Source organism: Daphnia pulex, chromosome 6 (genome assembly GCF_021134715.1).
Source record: "Daphnia pulex isolate KAP4 chromosome 6, ASM2113471v1".
Lineage (NCBI taxonomy): Eukaryota > Metazoa > Arthropoda > Branchiopoda > Diplostraca > Daphniidae > Daphnia > Daphnia pulex.
In genome coordinates this window covers 1,634,223-1,651,565 of record NC_060022.1, presented here as the reverse complement: position 1 = coordinate 1,651,565, position 17,343 = coordinate 1,634,223, and the positions used below count along the sequence as shown (strand labels likewise).

General features: G+C 39.4%; 5 protein-coding genes across 13 annotated transcripts; 2 read left to right on the top strand and 3 right to left on the bottom strand.

Moving 5' to 3' along the window:
- Nucleotides 1-125: 125 nt before the first annotated feature.
- Nucleotides 126-6,164, bottom strand: LOC124195577 (F-box only protein 21-like). 8 transcript variants are annotated; one of them, XM_046590053.1, is made up of 13 exons: nucleotides 5,934-6,164; nucleotides 5,720-5,813; nucleotides 5,269-5,541; nucleotides 4,506-5,193; nucleotides 3,606-3,720; nucleotides 3,164-3,481; nucleotides 2,833-3,003; nucleotides 1,511-1,871; nucleotides 1,291-1,436; nucleotides 906-1,239; nucleotides 762-842; nucleotides 518-698; nucleotides 126-452 (listed from the first exon to the last, which is right to left on the bottom strand). In XM_046590053.1, exons 8-13 carry the CDS (start codon nucleotides 1,832-1,834, stop codon nucleotides 295-297), a joined length of 1,224 nt encoding a protein of 407 aa, XP_046446009.1. In that variant the 5' UTR covers nucleotides 1,835-1,871; nucleotides 2,833-3,003; nucleotides 3,164-3,481; nucleotides 3,606-3,720; nucleotides 4,506-5,193; nucleotides 5,269-5,541; nucleotides 5,720-5,813; nucleotides 5,934-6,164; the 3' UTR covers nucleotides 126-294. The 8 variants fall into 8 exon arrangements, 7 of the variants coding, with proteins under 7 accessions (XP_046446009.1, XP_046446010.1, XP_046446008.1 ...); XM_046590054.1 differs by having other exon boundaries at nucleotides 3,334-3,481; XM_046590052.1 differs by having other exon boundaries at nucleotides 2,833-3,481.
- LOC124196140 (serendipity locus protein H-1-like) lies at nucleotides 3,395-5,531 on the bottom strand. Its single transcript, XM_046590954.1, has 6 exons — nucleotides 5,269-5,531; nucleotides 4,506-5,193; nucleotides 4,344-4,424; nucleotides 3,606-3,720; nucleotides 3,553-3,557; nucleotides 3,395-3,481 (listed from the first exon to the last, which is right to left on the bottom strand). Exons 1-6 carry the CDS (start codon nucleotides 5,529-5,531, stop codon nucleotides 3,395-3,397), a joined length of 1,239 nt encoding a protein of 412 aa, XP_046446910.1.
- Nucleotides 6,165-6,903: 739 nt separating the features above from the next.
- On the top strand, nucleotides 6,904-8,748 carry LOC124196318. Of its 2 annotated transcripts, none has more exons than XM_046591269.1 (6): nucleotides 6,904-7,043; nucleotides 7,118-7,180; nucleotides 7,247-7,580; nucleotides 7,645-7,846; nucleotides 7,900-8,151; nucleotides 8,211-8,748. In XM_046591269.1, coding segments are annotated over exons 2-6 (1,254 nt in total). In that variant the 5' UTR covers nucleotides 6,904-7,043; nucleotides 7,118-7,178; the 3' UTR covers nucleotides 8,675-8,748. The 2 variants fall into 2 exon arrangements, with proteins under 2 accessions (XP_046447225.1, XP_046447226.1); XM_046591270.1 differs by having other exon boundaries at nucleotides 6,934-6,956.
- Nucleotides 8,749-10,657: 1,909 nt separating this feature from the next.
- LOC124196317 (troponin C-like) lies at nucleotides 10,658-13,141 on the top strand. The gene is made up of 7 exons (XM_046591268.1): nucleotides 10,658-10,922; nucleotides 11,916-11,940; nucleotides 12,004-12,147; nucleotides 12,209-12,328; nucleotides 12,386-12,517; nucleotides 12,589-12,651; nucleotides 12,709-13,141. The coding sequence occupies exons 1-6, from the start codon at nucleotides 10,920-10,922 to the stop codon at nucleotides 12,612-12,614; spliced, it is 450 nt and encodes a 149-aa protein (XP_046447224.1). The 5' UTR covers nucleotides 10,658-10,919; the 3' UTR covers nucleotides 12,615-12,651; nucleotides 12,709-13,141.
- Nucleotides 13,142-14,941: 1,800 nt separating this feature from the next.
- LOC124196316 lies at nucleotides 14,942-17,321 on the bottom strand. The gene is made up of 2 exons (XM_046591267.1): nucleotides 16,429-17,321; nucleotides 14,942-16,374 (listed from the first exon to the last, which is right to left on the bottom strand). Exon 2 carries the CDS (start codon nucleotides 16,099-16,101, stop codon nucleotides 15,223-15,225), a length of 879 nt encoding a protein of 292 aa, XP_046447223.1. The 5' UTR covers nucleotides 16,102-16,374; nucleotides 16,429-17,321; the 3' UTR covers nucleotides 14,942-15,222.
- Nucleotides 17,322-17,343: the final 22 nt, after the last annotated feature.

The window sequence follows — 17,343 nt, the reverse complement described above, 5'->3', positions numbered from 1 at the left end:
ATTGTTACCCACAAGTTAGAGGGAGTTCTGTCTGGAATTTTTAAGTGAAGTGAAAGTTAAAATTGTTTGCAAAATAACACAGGATTTAAGCTACAAAAGGATGAATGAAAAGGTGAAACAAGAACCTGATTTACATTTAGGCTGTACATTGGTTGAATTAAGAAAAACAACCTGAATGGCCTAAATAATTTTTGATTTCTCGTAAAATTTGATGAAACTATTTGGCACTGTGTAGCGGCTTATGTAAGTAAAAGGCAGGCAATCACATAATGCGATACGATAATACATATAATTTTATCCGACCAGAGAAAGAGCAAAGGCTTCATCGTCTGGGAAGAGGGTCATCATCTCAGCATTGGAGATGTATCGGCGGCCGTTGAAACGTTCAAAAGAAAGCCCGATATTCGGATGGCTGCTGACGAACGACACATTAGTGTTTAGTTTTAAATTATCTGAAAAAACAAAAATAAAAATAATTTGAGTAGGAAGTCGGTGATTTGAAATTCATTACGATTACCTTCAGCAACGAAGGAAGAATCCCCATCGTCGAAAAGGACGTTATAAAATATTCTGTCTGGATCATGGTGTGTCCAGGAGTCGATTACACACAGTAACGGTGGCTTACAAGCGCTATCTTTGTATATCATGACAAGTCCCACTGCGTATTTAACGGATGATGATCGAAGGTGGATAACCTTCTGGTGAGCAATCCAAAGTTTAATTAATTAATCATACATTTGCAGGAAAGATTATAATTTTACTTTTTTTGTGACTAGCGAATTTTTCTGGTTTAATTTCTGAATGCATTTTTCCATTAGTCGATGATCGTGCAGCGTTTCAACCTACGCGTCAACCATACGGAAATTTTCTATTTGATCACACACAATTTAAATGAATAGGGTTACTTGCTGAAGGAGCCGAACTGCATCTTCTAGCTGGACGTCAAGATCCAAGCAGAGGTGCGCATAGAGAAGGATCGAAGAAGTTTGGTCAGGAGAAACGGCACAGGCCAATCGAGAAAAGCACAGTTCGTTTCGTCTCCTTTGGAAGTGGGTTCTGTCTCGACCTTCTCTTCTTCCAGACCTAATACTTTGTAATCTGATTCTACGCATATATTCCACAATTCTCTGTAAAAATTCTTTAGTTGAAACGACTGGACACGTAGTCGGATGGAAGTAATGCAAAGAACCGCCATTTGCTGGGTCAATCAATTGATTACAGTCAGTGTCCCCTGCAAGACTTTAAAATAATAATATTTAATTTATTGAAGAACGAATTTAGAACTCTTACTTTGGGTTTGCGTTCCACTTAAGATAAAAACGATGCAAGAGAATTTTGGGGGGTAAAACAGGCTCGCAGTAAATTCCCATTCGTTTGGCTACCTCTCGATAGATAATACAAAGAGTCACGGGGAAGCCAATTCTCGATTCAAGAACCTAAAATTTATTATTTTATTTGATAATGATAAACTATTTAAATGTTTGGAACTATTCACAGTAAATTAAAATACCTTGTCAATAAAAAAATATTCAAATGAGTAATCAGACTGCATGACTTTGAATTCCATTTCACGATACAAAACTTTGTTAATACATTCCAGTATTTCTTTGGCTGTAAATGTGTCTGACTTTTCAACCAAATGTTGCTTTACACATTTTGTAATGTCTTCAAGTTTTAATTCAACCTCAATTAAACTAATTAAGTGCTCTTGTTCTGTTTGGACCCACTGTGAAATCAAGACAGCCCCTTCTAATATGGATTTCTGGGATTCTGGTAAATCCATCAGGTGTTTTAATTTCTTTTCAATAACACAACTTCTAAAATACCTCAGCATTTTCCGGGCATAAAATCTTGTAGTTAAATTTTCATTCCTGGTAAAAAAAAGTGATATGTATAAATTTTTTGTAATTGTAAGATTTTGTTTTCGTTAAATTATAAAAATTTATTTACAGGTTCTGATTAAATATCTCATTTTGAAGAACACTTTCCATCCACTCATCTGGAGCATGACTTTCACTATTAACCATATTTTCTACTTCTACAAGAGAGGGTTCACCAATTAAAAAATATTTAGAGGATAATCCCTGAAGCATATTTTTCACTTTCTTTTCAAATTTCCACAATCTATTGTAGCTTTTAATCACATGTAGGAATCGGTGACATACTAGCATAACGTTATGCAAGTCTTTAACCTTAGAAATACTCCCAAGTATACGACATAAAACCTCGTCAGAAAACGAAAGCAAGTCTGCCATTATTTAACAAAAACAAACTGTTATTTTAAAAAATCTCTTGTTTACAGTTTTGACTTTGAATTATTCCTGAACCTGAACGTCAAATGAATTCTCTGTAGAGCTTGGGAGTCGTCTGCTTGACATTGCCAGATCAGAAAAAAATTTGTCATTTCCATAGAAAACGAGTACAGGGAGTACTGGCCAAAGCAAATGGCAGATGCTCTCGTGCTGGTCTGTTGGTTTTATATTTCCATAATTTCATTTCCGTTTATAGTTAATCATTTTTCGCTAGCATGCAAAGATATGACTTGGAAAATAAAAAAAACTATTTACACTAATTGATTGATTGACAGAATCAGCATTGATTCTGTTTTGCATTCCAAAAAAAATCTCTTAAACATGCGAAGGCTGCTATCGACCTAAATTTAGCTGAGAATCTTGAGTTCCATCAAACGCTAGGGATGATTTGATATGTTGAAATAGTTAAGCCCATTTATCTATATTTTTTAAAGGCTAGTACATCCCTACCGGAGGTTCAGTTAATTAACTCTCAGGAAGGTAATCTTAGCGCGGAACGTAATATGCCATGGTGACTTACCAGTTCCTCTGGGAGAATGGGAGGCTTTTCTTCGGGCTTTAATTGAGTTAGCCATTACGATCGAAGCTATATCTCGCTGCGCTCACTTTCGTCGCGTGTTGAGCTATTTTCCTTTGTCCTCTGCTACGATCCAACCCTACAAAGTTGCTCTCAAGCACCATTTTCAAGAACCTGGAAAGAGAAAGCAGTATACACTGATAAGTGGACCAAATCAAAACAAGCGACTGTCATCGCCAATTTTAATGTACTTTTCGATATTGAGGACTTGCCCCCTGTCATCCAGACATTTCTCAATAAGCACGGAATCAGAAGTGAATGCTGACATAAATACCATTTTACAGCGCTGTTGTCTAGACGATTTCATGGTGACACCATCAACTGAAAGCCAAACGGACCTCAAGCATGCATCAAGTGTAGATTAGACAAAGCCGTGGGCGTTCTCCATGCCGTTTCCCACGATGAATACAAAAACATCCCAAAGAATTAGGAACAGTAGCCTACTTGGAGAACTGGATCTAATTGGTCATCGCCATCATCCACGCACCGATCGCAGCTGCTAACATCAAAAACGTTCTCGACACTTTGGTTGCGGCACGATCATTCGCCTCCTACAATTGGTGCTGTCGTCAAAAACCGCTTGACAAAAATTCTACAAAAATTCAATTCAATTGGTTAACATAAATATTTGTAATAATTTGTTTTCAAGAAAATAACACATACACTAACTAACATTGCAAAAATAAAACAGATTAAAAAGGGTGAGCTTTTATTACCTTGAGAACGTTGAACGGTAGAAGAAATCGGAGGTCGATCGGATTCGCTGATCTTGCAGATGGTTACCTCATGGACGATGTTGTTGAACTGCAGTTGGAAGTTTTTCATGGAACGCTAAACGGGTGAATAAAGTAAAACATTGCTGGTTTTCTTGTTTGTTGGCCAGCGTAGCGCTAGAACTGTAAATACAATAACAAGTACATGTGTGTGGCTACCACACATTTCTTGATACTAAATTATATTCGAAATCACTTGAACAAAGGATAAAACGGATTTCAACACAGCCATTTCTGTATGAAAGTAACGATAAAAAAGCAAACTAAGACAGACGAAAAGTTAAAATTCTTTGTAAGTATGCTGAAGGAAAAGAAACAGCTTGTGGATTCGATAGCTTGAGAAAAAAGAGGACTTCTGTTCACTTAAAACAAGGAATATAGTTAATGAAGGTATATAATTTCTGAAAATTGTTCGATCAAACAAACAAGATCCATTTTTGGGGGGGAAACGATCCGTTAGTTACGATGGATTCGATTGTTCAATGTCGTTTTGTGGGACCTTTTGAAGTGATAGGCGCCAGCACTTTACTTGGCAGTAAAGATATGTTTCCGGTGTGGATCTTAATGGGAAATAAACCTTGCGTTTGTAACCCTGTGTTAGGCTATTTGAAAAGAATCGAAAAATTTCAAGATGAAATGGATAAAAGTGAGTTTGTGATAGATTTAAAAGATAAGCAATACTTGAATTGGGCTGTGGTTCTCACGCAGGCCGTTAGACCATGTAATTTTAACGGGGGGATTCAGGGATCTCAAAATGATGAACTAAAATCCCGAAGAAATGGATAACAAATTTAAGAAACGAAAAGCAATACAGTATTGAGCAGTAAACAAACTCGATCTTACCTGTTTGTTGGATGTCGCATTAGCCAAGGAATTCTTGTCAGAAGAGGACGATAAATCAGTTTGGATTTTGTGAGTGCTGCTCATTGGAGGAAGCAAGCAGTTACTGTGCATCGCAATATCGTTAGCTCTGCCAATGGGAGAGACTTCTTTGCTTACGTTTTCGTCCGCTTCCACAGACAACGGTTTTGCAATCACCTGAGATAACTTGGAAGTATTGAGATTTATTTGAGGAGTGCCAGACAAAACAACAAATCTGGTTTTCTTCAGCGGTGGAAGAGTCATTTGCTTGTTGTAAGTGGAACTTGAAACACTGTGCAAGTTGGCCACGTTTAAAATATTGTTGCTAAGATTTTCGGCATCGGAGAATTCAAGATCTTCTGGATTAGAGGCCATAAATTGGAAGCTACGACTCGAATAAGTTTCAGCAGTTAGTTCTTTTGGAGACGCACAAATAAAACTATTATCTTCTGGAGATGGTCGGTCTTGATGGCTCGATTGAATGATCGACGAGGAATATTGTAATTTATGTTTAGTACTTGTCATATGACGTGCTAGACTGTCTTTTCGATGAGTGGCGAATAGACAAACATCGCACTTAAATTTCTTTAAATCAAAATGGGCCCCATTTCGGTGACGCTTGAGATTAACTCGTTGAGTAAAGCTTCGAGCACAGATTGTGCATTTGAATCTAAAAAAAGGATAAATAAATAAAATAATAAATTCCACATTCAACAAAACAAATTGCTTAAATCTGCATCTATACCTAAAGCGTAAACATGTTTCCTTGTGTTGTTGAAAGTCATCCTTAGTCATAAAATAATTTCCACACCAGCATTGAATGATTTTGGCGTTATTTTCGTGAATCTTCGACAAGTGACGTTTTAAATGTTCAGATGAAAGAAAACTATCATCTGGACACAGTGGGCAGGCATATTTCTTCACAGATTGAATGCATTCAGGTGAGATGACTTGTGTCTTGCCTGAATGGTCTCTCAATTCAACATACAGCTGTGGATGATGTGACATGGCTACAAGCCTACAACAATACAATCCATTAATCCTACACTTTGTACAAACAATGTTGCAATAACAAACACTATTGGTGGCGGTCACAATCAGCTTCTTGAAATCACATGGGGTTTCTCATTGTTTAAATTGTGTTTCTTACTTATTGCAGCAGTAACTTGCCATAAATCTCACTTGAAATAACTTACTTTTTAGTGGGACTGGAACCTTTTGAACTGATTCTGCTGCTGCGTTTTCAATAAGTCGATAACTACCAAGAACCACGTTCATCAATCAAGAAAGCTGAAAAGGTTATATAGCACAGGTTACAAATTTACATTAATAAGTATTTATAATTATAGATTTTCGGAAACTTTAGTGAAGAAGGAAATAAAGGATTTCAGCGTTACAGATTAGACACACCGTAAACTTCGTTTCACACACAAACTTGGACGAAACACTTTTTACTGGAAAGTAGAAACACGTGTTTATTACTCGTTACTGGTTCTGCTAAACTGCTATTGTTGCCATGGAAAAAGTAGTCTGATATTAATTATCGCAGCAGTTTTTGGCGCCAAACAATTAATCGATAGTTAATTTCTCGACGATTATTAGCTTTCTTCTGACACTTCATCACATCGTTACTGATCACTGATAAAAAAAAGTAAATTTGAAGCAGTAGTCATCAATAAAATGCAGATATTAACTGATAAGGAGATGTTTGAATACTTAAAAATAAACTAAACTGTCAAAGTAAGAGAAGTGGTTCTTTCTCTTTGATATGTAGAAACATTTTTGAGGCAAACCACTAAACCCAAACACCATTTGGCGTCGAAAATTTTCAATTTGGATTGAAAATTTTTGGATATTTAATTTGAGTTATAATGCATGAGAACTTTTTGATCGATACGATGGATCAATTACGTTTCTTTGTAACTAAAAAAGGAGTGACAATTGAATTACAGTTATAGAGGAGACATGCTGGTTGTGGTTTGTATCACATCATGACAAACTAATCAAAAGTAAATTTTGCGATAGGATACAAGAAATGGGATTTAGCTACTATATAATCCTAGCTCAAAAGCTCAATCTTTCGAGTCTACATAAACGACTTAGGATGGATCTTGGCTGAATTGTGCAGTACATTTGTCACCATACGCCGGCCACATTTTAATATTTATCACAATATATTTAGCGCAATGTGTTATCCACGATTCTGTGGCAACAAATTAATAAAAATCAAGTAAATGTGACCCACACATGTCATTGAACCGACGCTCATCCGACTTTTGCACCTGATATCAAAGCAACAGATCAATCAACAGGCAAATAAAGTAATTCCCCGCTATCTTATCTAGCGTTTGATCACATATAAAAAGAGGCAACAGAAAGAAATTCATGTGCGTTCTATTTTTAAAGAGAAAAACGATGGCTACACTTCTACAGGTCGGTATCCTCCTTTTGTTTGGTTGCAATTCGATCGCGAATGGCCATTTTGTAGAAGAAAGATTACAACAATTAACTGACGATTTTGTAAGAATTGGTTTTTAATTTCACTACTAAGAATTTTTTTAACCCAAATGTTTGCTTTTGTCTTTCTCTGTAAGATTGAAATGAAAAATGCGTTGAAAGCGAAAGATACTCGGCTAGAACAACTCGAACAACAACATGTAAGTCACCTAGCGCTTTCATCTTTCGTAAGATATGCATGAATTTCTAATGGTACAACCCGATAGGAAATTTTGGCAAAAGAGGTTGCCCAATTACAACTGGACCTACGCAACGAACGAGAAATTAACTCCAGACTTGCAAAGAAAAACGACAATGCAATCGAAACTAAATCTGCAGCAAGGAGTAGCATCCCAAGAACGTGCAGAGAGGCTCGTCTCGCAGATCCAACCCTTACTTCCGGAATGCACTGGATCGATCCTGACGGACAAGGTGTTGGGGACGATCCCATGTCACTGCGCTGATCCTGGATGTTATTCCAGGGCCATCAATTACAACGCATCCAGCAGACAAATGGCAGCATTGGCTGAATTATCGAATGAATGCCACCAATCGATTCAAGTTAGTAGATCTAATCCATAACATTTGAAATTTCAAATCAATATTATCACTTTACTCAATTTAGTACGACTGTTACTACGCACCTTTGGAGTTCGATCGAACCGCTGTTTCTTGGTGGAATGATCAAAATGGAAACCCAAAATACTTTTGGTCTGGCGGAAACACCGACAATCACATTTGCCAATGCGGCATCGATGGAAATTGCGTTGAATCAACAATGATGTGCAACTGTGATTCTACAGCTCCTGTACAACTAGTCGATAGCGGTAAGTTTGGGGGAAATGTTATTGTAGCAAAGGACTCAAAATATGTTCTACAGGAGTTATAACGGATAAAACTGTTCTGCCCATCACTCGCCTTAACTTTGGGCGTACACAACTGGAGAGTTCTTCCGGTGTCCACACTCTAGGCCGGTTGGAATGCACTGGACAAGTGGCTGTGAATGGGATACCGAAGTCATGCCAAGATCTCTGGCGCATCGGGTACACACTTAGTGGAATGTATAACGTAATGGGAACTACAATGTTCGAAAGCGTTTACTGCGATTTCACGAAACTGCCGAACGATTCAGGTATTAACGTTTTAATTGACTTGATTTATAAAACTTGAAAACTATTTAAAATATTGCAGGCTTCCAAAAATGGATGGGCTACGCTGACGTCAAATCTATGCCCGTCTATTTCTACGTTCAGAAAAGCACTACTTTCAATCAACTGAATACCCCCGTTCCATTTGAAGTAGTCCAACTCAATATAGGAAATGCTATGAACATAGCATCAGGAATCTTCACAGCACCACGAACAGGAACTTATTTTTTCTCCTTATCTGGGATTGCGTATATTCCATCAACTGGGGGATATATTGATGTGGGAATAGCATTGAATGGTGCTGTAGTGGGAAGAGGGGAAGCTTATGACTATACTGGGAATGCTGGATGGGAAACATACTCCCTTCAGTTAACTTTAAACCTCCAAGCAGGAGATCTAATCTCAGTGCAAATTACAGCCATAGCAACAGGTGTGTTCCTGCAAGACAGCAGTAATCATTTTACCCATTTTAATGGTTGGCTCATGCAGGAAGAATTGTCCCAGTAATTAAAAGTATACTGTGAAATTAATGTTGAATGACTTGTTCAAATGGTACTTAAAAATACAACTTATAATCCCTATCTAGTTCTCCCCTATGGCTCTATTTTACCAATTTAATTAAAATGTAACATTAAACATTTTTTATTTGAAGAATATTATTATATGGAATTCTATTACTATCAATGTAAAACTGCAATAGACCACTTCTCAAAATGAAAATTACCTTTAATTTTTACCTGTTGAGATTTATCACGTGGTGGAGATCAACTTACTTAACGAACTTTTAAAATTTCTAACTTGTAAAAGTTGTAACAAAAAATGTCGTCTGCTAGAAGTTGCGCGAGATGTAATCCACGTAAAAGATTCATTTTAGCGGAAAAATTTCTCGATAAAAATTCTATCCAATTAGATGGCGGTGTTCTCTCAAGAGCGATAGGGAGAACAAGAGAACTTTGAACGAGACCTTTTTAGTTGGGTCATGGGGGGAGAACAGATAACACATCTCTCCACGTTTCTCCATCCCATGATTGTGGCCGCTTTGCATTATACTGAGTAAACTGGTAATGGTTAGCGATTCGCAATGACTAATCGTATAACCCGACTCTCAGAAGTCAACTTCGAAGCCTGCAAAAAATTAGCCGATGCGCCGGGGTTTTATTAATACTGACAAATGGCAAATATGGGTTGAAGAAGGACTGCCCATCCCCAGTCCCCACGTATTAATACTCATACTCCTCGGCTGTAGAATAAATAATTTAAAAATATTTAATCAGTACAAATTTGTGAAACCATTTACTTGCTAGGTAACTGAAACTGACGTTAGTCTCGCGTCCAATTTCTTCCAATCAGTTGAGTACGTTCCAACATTGAAACAACAACATATCGTTATCAACAAGGAATGTTTCAATAATGTCAACATGCATTCGGCAGGTGCGTCCTTTCTATCTAAAAATAGCCACACCATTCTTGTTTTAAAATATTAGTTTCGGTTCTCGTGCTTCGCCATGCATCATAACATCTAAGAAAAGATGAGCCACTCGAGCCGATACGCGGACATCAACTGATAACAATTTTCCCATCATCCGTCATCTTGATTGATACATCCCAGCATCATTTACACCAGTAATCATCAAGGTAGGATAACCGCTCCTAATAGTTTATATGATGCGGAAAAAAAACGAGGATTACCATATCCCAAAAGATAATCCCTTTAAGTAAAGTATTGACTTAAAACTATTAAAGGACTTTGGAATCAACTGTGGCTGGAGAAATAAATATTAATCTTGGCCGGCCACCAAAAAGTGTTTGCTTACGTACTACTCGCGCAAGTTTTCAAGTTAAGAAAAGATGAGTTGACGTTTTGGATCGTCTTTTCGAGAGAGAGAGAGAGAGAGGGTAGGATATAGTCGTCAACATCATCGGGTGGGCGCCACGACGCCACCAGCCGTCGTTTGCCGGCTCAGCAGCCGGTCCGGCATCTCATCAGCGGACGAGTCGCGAGGCCAATTTGGCAACTGGATTTTTTCTTCTCTCCTTCTATTTTCTCGTCGCAATGTCTTCTGTATACCTCCCAAGTTGGCCATGCAAGTCACCTTTGAATTATAGGCCTATGATTCTTGTCACGCTTCCGCAAACTTCCGCTCTCGTTGTACACACAACAGCCAAGACGAAGTGAATTTCAAACTGTTGTTCACCTACACGTCTAAATATCTTTTGGGATGGTCACGTCGAATTAGATCGGAAAGTGAACATGTCACGATAATGGGACCTTTGTTGTTTCTGGGGATGTTAAAGTGCTGGACAATGCGACAAGAGGAATGTTCTCGCAAAATCACAAGTGCCTGCGTAGAGAGAGTGTGGCGAGTCAAACAAGGCACTGCCCAACATCAGTGATGTGGCCTCGCTCTCGCTCCTTTTCGCTGATGTAGGCTAGTAGACCATTGTCATCGTTGGCAACAAGAATGCGACTATGGGAATCGGACACGGGTTTCTGTCCTGGCGGCTGGTTACATTGCCGGAGCAGCTCAGTTGTTATCAGTCCACCTGATGGTCGTCATCTTCGTCGTGGCTTATTATCAGCTCGAGGATTTGTGCCAATCTCCCTCATCTTTAGTCTCTTTTTCCTGATTCGATTAATTCAACAAAATTTGGGCCAACTGAAACGCGCTCAAATTTTTGAATCCTAATCGACCGAGTGTACTTCTATCTATTGAAATTTTCACAGGACTTTGAAACTTTACTATTTTCAACTATGGTGAGCAATTGATTTGAATTACTAAACAAATTATCCGGTGGCGTATGAAACAGGAATCGTATCTAATTTCATTTGTTACATCAAAAGAGAATTAATTTTTACATGAAAAAAATGAATGAGAAAATTTTGCGTAGTTGCAACAGTTAATTAGAATTGATCATCCATATCATCTTGTGTTTACAGACAACGCCCAGTCGAGTTCTTTATTTTACGTTAACTTTTTCAATTCAAAAAATTTCTTCTTTTGACTAGCCCAGCGTCTGGATACTAAAAGTCTAGTCGCATTATTCGGCTGAAGATTAATTTCCTAGAAAAATGGTTCAAAATTTCCCCGGTGCTTAGTCATCAGCCTTGTATGTTATAAAAACACGTCGTCGATAGACTTACACGCTGCCTAGTTATTCCACACATAGATAGATAGGCCTGCGTATATACAATCTTTATGCGTGTCGGATTGCCAAGTCACGCGGCTCCAGAACGAGGTGGAGCCCACTGGAAAAATAAACAGACGACAGACTCATTTGCTTCCTCTTTCTCCCATCTCTCGTCAAATCACATTCGGGAAGCGTTTCCCCCCCCCCCCCCCAACTGTTTAGTTGGGATGGGCAGCAGCAGAGAAAAGACTTTGACGATTTACTGGCTGGCCGAAATTCTTTTGAGCGTTTGCGGACGTTGTGGATATATTTACCCAACCTACGCAGACGGGAAGGTAGAGTAGTATAGTGATCGAGGGGGGGCCAAATGAATTTTGAATTACTGCTGGCGTGTCATTTGGCAAAGTCGGACAATACTCATTTAGCTTTTTCGTTCTATTGTTATGCGTTTGCATTCTCCTTTCGTGTTTCTTTCTAGCGTCGATTTCTATGAATAGGTGCGTGTCCTTCATATATGCATGCACCAACTCATATCACCTGTGTATAGACACACACACAAGGCAAATGAGGAAATCGATATGACTTTCTTTTTCTTTTCATGGACACTTTGACGTCATAGGACCCCGAAGAAGAGAGAAGGCACAGTAAGTAAATTCTTTAATTTAAATAAAAGAATGTTAGATTCAATCATTTAAATTTTTCACCAGTGATGCTGAAGGCTTTCCAGACGTTCGACTCTGACAAGAAAGGATACATCGAGTCGAGCAAAGTCAGCACGATCCTGCAAATGATGAACTTGCCCTTCGATAAGGAGGAGCTAACGAGGTCGCTGGTGGAACACGACCCTAAAAGTATAGCCGTCATCAGCTAATTTTTATGGTAGTTTGTTATCAATGGAATTTGTTAAAACAGATACGGGAAAGATCAACTTTGACGGATTCTCTGCCATCGCTTCCGACATCCTCGATGAAGAGGATGACGAGGCGATGCAAAAGGAGCTGAGGGACGCTTTCCGGTTGTACGACAAAGAAGGTAAATCCCATTTTCGAAATTAAAATAAGAGAATTATATGGAATTATGTTTTCGCAGGGAACGGCTACATTACGACTCAAACCCTGAAGGACATTTTGGCTCAAATTGACGACAAGTTGACCAGCGACGATTTGGATGGAATGATTGAAGAAATTGACATTGACGGAACGGGTCGAATTGACGTCGAAGGTTTTCATTACTTTATTCTAATTTCGCAAATATGACACATACGTAATTACGTATATGTCTGTCCGCTATAGGTTTCGTGAACATGATGTGCAGCTAGCGTGTCATCACGCTCGTCGCCAACAATAAACCAGCAGGTAAAATCATTAAAAATAAAAATTATTTGGCAAATTGAATTGACATTTTCTTTATAGTCGATGTTTTACTATCTGGTGCAACTGCTGGGCGTGGGGAAATGTTTGATGTGTGATGGGAGGGGGCGGTCAAACGAATCAAGTTGCTTAAAAAATTCATTCATTTCAACAACCAACCAACCAACTTTCTTCATGTTCTCTGCTGCTGCAAGGAAACAACTTTAATCGTCACCGGAGGCAACAATTTATTTTACCAAAATTTGTGCAACAATTGGAGAAAGTGTGTAATAAGTAGAGAGAGTTGGGCAATATCAAATGTCACGTTCCGCATCATTGATTTGTCGTTTGGTTATATGAATCGATTCTTTTAGGCTATTCTGTCGAGTGTATAACGCCAAGTGTGTGCCAACATGGGTAGATTGAATATCAATTCAAACAAAAGGAAACAAATGATTTAAAATACACGCTGCTGATGTGCAGCACGCTTGTGCAATAGGTACCTCTAATAACCAAGTAAGAACGAAGAGGTGCCGGTGTTGCGGCCGGTAGGTCATACAATTTTCTAGATAAAAATATTTTGGAATTCGATTGTTACATCCACAGACAAAGCTATGGGGTACAAAAACAAAAACAAAAAAACAAGCCTGATCTGCAGTCATTCGACAAATGAGTAAAGAAAACGTACTGAGAAAAACAAAAACGGCAATAAGAGAAAACATTCCGGTCAACCGCCTAGCTCAGGAATAATCGTACTCCATACTATCTAACGATTCATAATCAAGACCAATAGCCAAAAAGGAAAGAATAGAGAAAATTATTCCTACCTTCAAGCCTGGGAAATACAGCCAGGCATCCAAAAGTGGTTTATCCGTAGAAAGGCGAATCCAGCAGCAGGCAGGATAGGAAAAAGGGTGTCCTCGTGAATACACCCACACTCACATGGGTGTACACGAGGACATTTAAAGAAAGGGGAAGAAGAGATAGGTAATTCGGACCGACATCGGTAGTTTCTATCCCATCAAGAAAGTTGCTGTTTATCTATAAAAAATAAAAATGGTTTACAAAAATGACAGGAACAACACGCGTAAGGTAAGTTGACAGTGAAACATTTGGTTGACCCTAATTGTCAATAACAAGAAGAATTCAAGGTTGTACACTGCATCATGCACGATGTATGTCTGCAACCAATGCATCATTAAAATACCTAGCAGCTCACAGGTTAATAAAAGTATAGAAAATCATTACCCAAGCAATGAAACTGATATTGTTGCTGACGACAGGTCCATCACAAGCAAAACTTGCATATTGTGTGGTTATGATGGCTCTGGCCTCAAATCTGCATAATAAGGGAAAAGATTACATAGTGTAAACAAACTGCCACACATCGAGAGAAGGCTTACATACACTAATTTGGAACAGGTTTAATTATACCTTCTATTTAAGCTCACACAAATTCTATTTGAATTCTTAGTTTTATCGTGTTTTATTTACCTGCTAAACCGGCTAAACAGCATGGAGTGTGTGCTGAGCGATTCTATAAAGAGACGCGATCAGAGTTGACACGACACACGACGACCACAATTTTGTAATTTTAATTGTTGACCTATTTTCCGTGCAGCCACATAGCCTATGTTTCCAAAAAGGCAAAAACCAAAACATCTATCGTCCCATTTTATTTATAATCTTAAACTTCGTGTTCGTCTCTCATTTGAAACTGTGAAACAAATTCGAAAGCAGACGACACTTAATATTCTAATTAACCATACTTTGTTTAAGATATCGATCTTATCAAAAATCGATCCTCCTCAAGTCAAGATAAAAGTAATAATTTGCACGAAACCCGCAGATAATTAGGTAATTTCTTGTAAGAAAGCGGCAAAGACCTTTTTTCTTCCTGTAATTTGATAATAAGTATATACGAGTTCGGAGTTCGTTGCGATACAGAAAATGTGTCTGTCCCCTGATCGATCGATGGGCTGTTCTTTATTGGATTACGCAGCGCACACGGTGTGTCTATTTGTGTGAAGCCCAGTCAAAAGCAAATGGAATTATTTCAAAGAGAACTCTCGTAATTTTCAGAAATGTGTTTAGCTTAGCAGTCACGGCTGACTGGCTGCCGATCGCAGTGAAAAACCAGGTAGAACGTGTTTTGACTTTTGGGTTGACTCTCGTCGTAGTGTGTGTCATCAACAAGGAAGTGCAATTAATCTAATATATACCTGAAATGTTTGTTGGGAAAAATCCACTTTGATCAAAAAACCAGAAGTAAAATAACCGCATGAAGCCAGCCGGATCTGATGTGATAACAAATTTTTATACGTGATGTCTTTTTCTTTCTCCGGTGAAAAATTACACAGAAATTACAAATATGACACATTTAAAAAGGAGAATATTTAGAAATGATTAGAAAGAGACATTTAAAAAGGTGTGTGATGACTGCGAATGAGAAACAACAATGAACTATGGAAAATGAAACCATTTTCTGAATTTTGGACCGTGAACAAATACGAAACTGAAAATAATATAAATCTTAAATATTTATATAATTCAATTCGTTAGTTTTTTTAACAAGTTTTATTCTTTGTTGAAGATGTTGGGAATGGCGGGCAAGTTCAGGGATTCCGGAAACATTTGAATTTTGAGCCGGATCGCCAGCCAGATGTTGGCAACGGCCAGCGCTAGCCAAACGAAAAACTGAAACCATCCGGTAGCCATGGCCACTTCCAGGGCGGAATTGCTGTCGATGATTGAGGCCGAGTTGCTGGCCACTGCCGCCACAGCGATGGCCTTAGTAATTCCTTCATTTTCATCGTCGTGTTCGGTGACGAGTTTCAGGCCGTGATCCAGCGCCGAGTAAAAAAATCCGCAATCGAGTCGCTCAAAGAGTTCGTGAATCTGCAGGGAGGAAATGCCCAGCCATGGGGACAGTCCCTGGGATGTGACGTAATGACGTAATCCGCTGCAGGTGTAGTCGTGTCCGTGGGTCAAAACGCAGGCGACGACCAGGGCCAGCAGGGTCATCAAACTAGACAAGACGACCAGTAAACGGACCATCATCTCCCAGAAATCGGATTTGACGTCCGATTCTTCAGCCCTCCAGCAGTGCTTGCAGAAGAGATTCCGGAGGTGGTAAGAGATGCACATCATGGCGATGAAGATGAAAAAGATGGGCGTGAATGTGGTGTAGTTGCAGACGGAAATGTCGGAGCCGATCATGACCCAGGAACTGTTGTGAACGGGGATTTTCGACTGCTGGATCGGCTGCCCTTTGCTGTTGTGGGTGGGAATATCCTGATAAATGTCCGAGTAGAGGATGCATCCATCGATGGTTTCCTTCCAGTAGTCGGTCACCACGCCGGAGCTGACGCTGACCATAATCGCCAAACAGGTCGTCAATGAATAACCCACCACGAACAATCGGTGCACAATCGAACTCAACTCTTCCGATGCCATTATTTTAATTCAATTTGAACGAGGGACGATATTAATCACGGGGAAAAGTCGGTAATGTAAATGTCGTGAGTGAACGAATGAGATCAGCACCATGAACGAAAAAACAGGGTCCGAACTACACTCAGTTTGACTTTTGACTGTATGGAATAATAGCGGCGCACAACATTGCCGAGCTGTTTGCGTGTAGCGAAATGCAGTACCAAGCGCGTGACGTGAAAGCTCGGTCGGTTGTGCGCAGGATCGAGGGAGGGGGGAAAGAATAGGAGGGAGGTCCTATCCAATGGAGAAAGTTTAGACATCCCAAAAAAGAATAAAGTTTCATACTACCTGCTTTGGAATAAAGTTTACATTGAAGATTGAAGCCAGCACTGAACAGCCAACTCACGGAATTGACGGACAGGCAACCGGTTCATTCCTTAAAGGAGACCCGTTTTTGTTTTTCTCATCCATCTATATGCAGCAGCCTCGGTTCAATCTGGTATTTATTAGACTCGTGATGACGGTATAGAGGAGAGAGAGAAACGGGGACGAACGGGATCACACCGGTTGTACACCGACATGTATTACTTAAACTACACAAGGCAGTTGTTTCTTACATGTTTTTTTTTTCGATTTGATTTTCACTGGAAATGAAATCGCATCTCACGAGGAAAACGTCCGGTTCTTTAACATTAAATCTTCGTTTCGATGCCATCCCAATCGTCTCTGAATGGATTGAGCAGATCGAACGATGGGGCTAAGACTTCACGTGCTGTGAACCTTATGATGCAGTCGGCATACACAAGACCAGTCTCAGCGGCTCTCGTCTTATGGATAGTCACGTTGTGCTGGATCATTCGACGGGTGTGTGTGTAACACATAGCGAACCATCACTCCGCCGATGTGGAGATTACATCAACAGCATTCCAAATGAGAGTTTGGCTGTTGCCATACACACAAATATATAATCACCAGATATTTTAACCTTTCCCTGTTTACGTACTACTCATCCGATCCGATTAGTTTGTCCATTTCTTCCATTTCTTTTTCTTCTTTTCACGGGGCTGTGGGTCCATGCACTCACGGAATTTTTCGCACGGACGACGCCAGGGTTCATCCGTCCGTCCTTATTCGTCGACGGTCACCGTTCCGTTTTTGAAGGGATTCAAAAGCTGCCCGGCGTTACAACATACAGGACGTTCGTCTTGCAGCTCAGGATGTGTGTGGGGGGGATTATAATCACACCGATGTCTAAGTCGGGAC